At 51.7% G+C, this 6247-nt stretch overlaps 1 protein-coding gene across 3 annotated transcripts in view; it reads left to right on the top strand.

The window, feature by feature from the left end:
- The first annotated feature begins 532 nt into the window (after window positions 1-532).
- Window positions 533-6247, top strand: part of PDZRN4 (PDZ domain containing ring finger 4) — a 244773-nt gene continuing 239058 nt past the window's right edge. Inside the window, exons 1-2 of one of the 3 annotated variants that reach the window (XM_068669410.1) lie at window positions 533-649; window positions 3550-3636. In XM_068669410.1, the coding sequence (XP_068525511.1) occupies window positions 3577-3636 (60 nt within the window). In that variant the 5' untranslated portion in view covers window positions 533-649; window positions 3550-3576. Of the gene's footprint in view, window positions 650-925; window positions 1632-2571; window positions 2696-3549; window positions 3637-6247 lie in introns of those variants that run through there. The other 2 variants (XM_068669407.1, XM_068669409.1) reach the window with 2 other exon arrangements.

Below are 6247 nucleotides of genomic sequence, written 5' to 3'. Positions count from 1 at the left end.
CCCCCAAACTTTGCTGGAGGGATGCTCCCAGGAGCCAGAGCTGGAGGCAGGAATTGTAGAGCTGGTGAGGGCACACCCTGGCTCTGCCTCAGTAGTCCTCAGGTCTAGAAAATACCCGATGGCCTGGGCCTGGGCAGGTGTCTGCAGGCCAAGCCTGCTCTCCTCTCCAACAGTGCCTGACCTGCATGTGAAGGATCCCAGTGAAGAAGTGCCCCGAAGACCCCGTCCCGCTCTCTGCTGGGAGGTTTGCCACGGAGCTGGGGGGCAGCAACCCAGCCCTGTGTTTTCAATAGTGGAGTTATGTGGGGAATGCGTTAGGGGTTTCATGTTTCAGTGTATGTTGTGGGCTGTGTGGCAATGAAGGGGTAGGATCCAGCCTGGCTATTGATCCTGACTATGCGTTTCCAGATTTTGCTGTGTTTTAGCTTTTCCTAGGATGCAAGTGTTGTTTACACATATGTTGTTGTTTAAGGGAGCTCCACAAGCAATTTTCTTATCCCGACCGTATTTTTTTTCGATGCGGTAACAAAGAGAGCACTCGTACGGGGGGGACTTGTGCTTCCCGTGCCCTCTTGAGTATCCCAAACCAGGAGCACAGAAGAGAAGCGAGCGGGAGAAATGCGATAGAGACCCGGCCGCACGTACACCGGTAAAAGAGCCGGAGCGACTCCAGGCTTTGGCAGCTCCCTGCCCGACCCAACCTACAGCGACCCGCGGGGGGATGCGGGTGGGGATGCGGGTGCGGGTCCGGGTGCGGGTCCCCGCATCCCCCCTCCCCGTGCCCCGCCGGCCGGGATGCGCGGAGGTGGCGGGGAGCGGGAGGCGAGGCGGGGGGACGCGGGGGGAGCCTCGGGCGAGCCTCGCTGGGCGCTGCCGCCCTCCTCCCCCGGCACGGCCCCGCTCCTCCGCCCGCCCCTCGCCGCCGCCGCCCGCCCGCCCGCCGGGAGCGGCTCCAGCGCCGCCGGGGCCGCCCCGGCGAAAGTTGGCGGCGGCCGGGACTCGCCATGGGCTTCGACCCGGAGCGCTTCGCGGCGCCGGTGGCGGCGGAGCTGCAGTGCAAGCTGTGCGGCAGGGTGCTGGAGGAGCCGCTGGCCACGCCGTGCGGCCACGTCTTCTGCGCCGGCTGCCTGCTGCCCTGGGCGGCGCGGCGGGGGAGCTGCCCGCTGCGCTGCCGCCCGCTGGCGCCCGCCGACCTGCGCCCGGTGCTGCCGCTCCGCAGCCTGGTGCAGAAGCTGGAGGTCAAGTGCGACTACAGCCCGCGGGGCTGCCGCCGCGTCCTGCGGCTGCGGGAGCTGCCCGCACACCTCGCGGCGTGCCGCTACGGGCCCCCGGCTGCGCAGCCCCCCGGCCCGGAGGAGGGCGGCCCCCCCGGGACCCCCCGGCCGGGCGAGGGGCACCGGCGCCCGCGGGCGCTGCGGGGAGGCGGCCCGGAGCCGGGGCCGGGGCCGGGGCCGGAGCCGAGGAGGGAGGCCGTGAGCTGGAGCAGGAGGGAGAAGGCGCTGCTGGCGCAGCTGTGGGCGCTGCAGAGCGAGGTGCGGCTCACGGCGCTGCGCTACCAGGCGAAGTTCGGCCAGTACATGAGCCACATCAGCAGCATCACCCGCGACCTGACGGGCGGCCGGCGCGGCGGGGTGAGTGCCGACCCGACCCTCCCGGCCCCCCTCCGGCAGCGGGGCTCGCCCCGTGCTCAGTTTCGCCCAGCCTGATCGATCCCCCGAGGGGGATGCGGCGGCCGGGTGCCAGGACGAGCCCTGGGTGTCCCCTGCTGCCCGCGGGGATGGAGACCCCAGCGCCGAGCCGGCCACGCTTCTGCCCGGGGGCAGCGGTGGGAGCAGCCCCGGAGCGGTGCCGGGCAGCGGTGGCTGTCGCCTGGGGGAAATGGGAGGGAGAGGAGGAGGAGGATGGGGTTTGGCTCCTCGGCTGGCAGCTCGCAGGCACGGCTGCGGGCTTCACCTGCACCCGCAGCGGGCCACGACCCCCCCGCCTCGGGGGAGCCGGTGGCCGCTCAGCTGGCTTCGGCTGGGGCGCGGAGCCGGCTCGGGACTTCTGCTGGAGCAGCCGAGAAGTCTCCTAAAAAAATGGAGGATAAAATCCTTGGAAACTTCGGAAAAGACAGGGAAAGGACAGCAAAGTGTGTTTCGTGTGGGGAGAAGCGGATTGCGGGGAAGAGCTCAGTGCCTGGCGTTTTCCATCACTCCGGTGGCACCGCTCAGGCTAAAGGTGGGGAGGGGGTGTTTGCGGGACACCTGCGGGGCTAGAAACACGGCTCCTCGTGGCATCGAGACACCTGAAGACCTCAACCCTTAAATCCTTTTTTCCCCTGATTTCCCCGGGGTACGTTATCGCAGGTGTGCTTCGTCTGCGGGAGGATGCGCCAAGGTCACACGAAGGGGGCAGCAGGGGCCGCTGAGGAGTGTGCGGAAAAGCAGCGAGTGCAGAAAGGCGAGGGGGGATTATTGGGGTGTCCGGGGGGGGCTGGCAGGGGGCTGCTCCCTCCGGGTCGCCGCCGAGCATCTCTCTGCCATCGCTGGGCACCGCCGGCAGGGGCCGCTGCCCGCACTGCGTCTCGGAGCCCGGCCGGGGGCAAGGGCAGGGGGCGTCCGGGGGGGCTGGCAGCAGGGTCCCGGTGTGGGGCAGATGCACGCTGCTGCCACAAAACGCCTCGCCGTTCATAAAACTCGGCCTTCAGTGTCAGGTGTTGTGTTCTGATGTTTGGATGGGTACCGTCATTTAGGTGTCACAGCTGTGTCATTTAGGGACCAGCAAACCTGACAGTGCTGGGTGAATACATCCTTTTCATGGGGAATATGGCTCCTAAAGTATAACTATTATCGTATGTGAGCTACATAAAATAACCTAACTTGTGATGCTGACCCCCCCCCCCCCCCCCTTTTTTTTTCACTTACTCTTTTTAGAAGAGTTTTTACCCATTCCACCGAAGGAAATGGCTTCTTTCTCCTTTTCATTTTGAACTTTGACTCCATCACTGGTTTTGATCACTTTATATTTTACACCTTGTTTACCAAAACCAACCCCCTTTTTACACTTTTTTTTTTTTTTTTTTTGATTCTTCCTTGTGAGAAGTGAGAAGCTAGGATAAAAAGTTGGGCTTCATTTTCTGTGTATATTTTTCCTGAAAGCTGCAAGAAAACTGTACTGATATGGCTGGCTTTTGAGTCTGAAAATTATCATGTTGAGGATGTTAATCTATATAAACACATATAGGGATAAATGTATGTAGAGACTGCAGACGTTTGGAGCACTGAATTTTTTTTTAGTGGTGCAGAGCATTCCTCCCATCCAAAGCCTGCACTTTTTTTCTGTTCAGCACTTAAAATAGACAGATGCTTTGACTACCTGTTACACTTCAGTGGTGCATGTCTTCCCTTTGCTTTTTTTTTTTTCCAGTGTCTTTTGTTCTCTTTTCAGCTGAATTTGCTTTTGAGCCCTGTCTTATATGTTCTCAAACTAAAAATCTTTGCACATTAACACTTTATTTATTTTTTTAATACAGTATGATTTAACAGTTTTTCACCTTTTTCTTCTTAGGCAGGAGAACCCAAACCATTAACGATCATGCTACACAGAGAAAATGATACTTTGGGATTCAATATTATAGGAGGACGACCCAATCAGGTAATGAGAAAAGTAACTGTGGGTTAGTTTTTGATCACATTTTCTGTTGTTATGTATGCTGTTAGTCACAAAAAAAGTCACTTTCAATGACAGTAGGTGTGGAATCAACTCCATAGATATAAGTACTGTGTATTATCAGGTATAATTAGTTTCATTGTTTAGAAGACGTAATCTTGTGAGAATTGGATTATTCTCACTTTCAGGAAAGGTGTTCCCATTGTTCTTGCCTTCAGACTTTAGGCTGATCTGCACTAAATTCCCATGTGAGTAATATGTATTCATGGAAACTGTTGAATGGAAATCTCTGGGACTACTTACAAGAGTAATTGTTGCAGGATTAAGCCATTGGAATTTTTGGAAACTGCTAGCTTTTTTTCATTTAAAGGAGAGATGAAGATTTGATTCTGTAGCTCAGATAGTTTAAGCACATGTCCTGCTCTCACATGCCTGCTTTCAATTTTTCTTCCTTTGTGAACTGAAATATAGTTTTCATCGATCTCATATCTTAAATGAATCTGGTCTCACAAATCATCAGTCTAGTTTTAGAAGGTTCATTAAAAACTGTAAAATATGAACAAGGATCACTACCCCTCCCTTTCCCCCTCCCTCCACGAATATGCATAAGAATATGCAGGGATTTTTTTAACTTCATCCTTCCAAAAGCATTAATCAGGACTGTCATTACATATGAAGGGTATAGAAACCTGTTAAACTGGAAAATTAATAGTTGATTAAAAGGGTCAGGCAATAATTATGCACTGATCAGGTTCTCGTTAAGTGGGAGAACTATAACCTGCTTCTATTATTGGGGAGGGGAATGGGACCCTGTATATTAGTTTGGCAATCTTTTGCTCTCAAACTATATTTAGCGGTGCCGAAGAGTCTGTTCCCAGTAGCCTAAGTTCAGTCTGCACTGCAGAAATGCTGTTCCTTGTGGGTAAATGCACTTATCAAATGTGTGTTACAAAGAAATCCAATGCAAGAGTTTCTTAGATTTTCTGATGGAAGGATCAGACAACAGGTGCTATAAGATAAAATACACGATTATATTATATTCATACTTTCAATATACCAGTAACAAAGTCAAAACAATCTTTGGATAGTTTTGGATTTACTTCTGTTATCTAGAGTGGGAAAACTGTAGGGAAAAGGGAGCATGGTGTTCAACTTTCTTGGGATGTCAGCTGAGTTTCTCTGAAGTACTCGTGCAAACAATGCATACTGGAAATGTTCTTGATATTACAAACTGTTAGGCTTTATGAATGAGTATTATGAATATTCTGAAAGTTTAAGGAGTAAATGATAACTGTATGAGGGTTCCTAGCGCTGTTCTGGAGAGTATGGCTGACTGTAGAGAAGAAAGTGGTCATGCTCTACCATTAACTAACACCGATAATTGGAGACAGAGAAGGTGGTGGAGCTGCGAGGCAGAGCTGGGTCTCAGGGTTTGCTGGGTCATCTGATGTCGAATTCAGAAGTTCTGATTTGTTTTCATTGTGGTAAGCGTGAATACTACATGTGGTTGATTGGTAGCTATCAGTATAAGCTCTGATTTGTCATGGCTGGAGCCAAAGGAAATAACAGGAAGAAAGGGTCAAGTAGGCTCAAATAATGAAAATAAAAATATCTGCTCAAAAAACAAACAAACAAAAAACCACAAAACCAACCAACCAACCAAAAACCAAAACAACCAAAAACCCACCTGGATCAGGATTTGTTTAGTAACAAGACAACAAGAGTTTATGAAGGCAATATGTATATTGAAATTGTTCAGGGAAAAAGTGTCTGTTGGTGAAACCTTGGCTTGTGTAGGGGAAGAGCAGAACATTGGTGTTGTTGCATTAGTCCTGTAGGCGGGAGTTTTCACCACATGTTATTGGTGTTTTATATATACAATGCAGATTTTTCTGTCTGGAAACAGGTGACTCTTGGTGACATGGTACATACATGTACATGCTTTGTTTCATTTAAGTCGATTGTAGGTTTCCCTACTGTTCACCTTCTGCCTGAAGGGCAAGAGGAAAGGAAAGGAAAAACTCACCATAAGCTTGTCTTATTTTGTCAGAAAAGGTCTTATTTCACACATGTATGTGTTTCTGGAAGGTGGCTCATTATTCTGATGGAACAAGGCTACTTTGAGGCCCGCTTTTGTCCTGGGCCTAGCTTTGGCTGGCAGAGGCTGGCCTTCTGAGGACACCTTGGCAAAGCCATGCAGACATGACTGCGGGTGCCTGCAGTAGCCCAGGGACTGAGCTAAAGGGCAGATAAACTGGTAGCCTCTGTATCTTCTCCAAGCCCCTGCCTTGCAGCCTGTGAGCTGTGTGAGGAGGTGCCGAAGCATAGTATACCTTGTGGAGTATTTTCTGTTGTAGGTAACAGTGTGTACTACCAATGGGGAACACAAGTAAGACTGAAATATCATTTTTCTTACCAGGTCATACACTGATCTCTAAAAGGGCAGTGAAATTTCTTATGTAAAACACACACACAATTTTATGTGGGTGGAGGTACTGTAATCTGGCCTTCCATTTTCTAAAGTAAGAAACAGACCCTACCTTTTGTGCATTTTGGCTAATGGCTATTATGCTTCTTTTGTCTCACTGTTTGCTTG

Source organism: Anas acuta, chromosome 1 (assembly GCF_963932015.1).
Source record: "Anas acuta chromosome 1, bAnaAcu1.1, whole genome shotgun sequence".
NCBI classification, from domain to species: Eukaryota; Metazoa; Chordata; class Aves; order Anseriformes; family Anatidae; genus Anas; species Anas acuta.
Note: the sequence above shows the minus strand (reverse complement) of the source record. Positions and strands in the feature narration are given on the sequence as shown.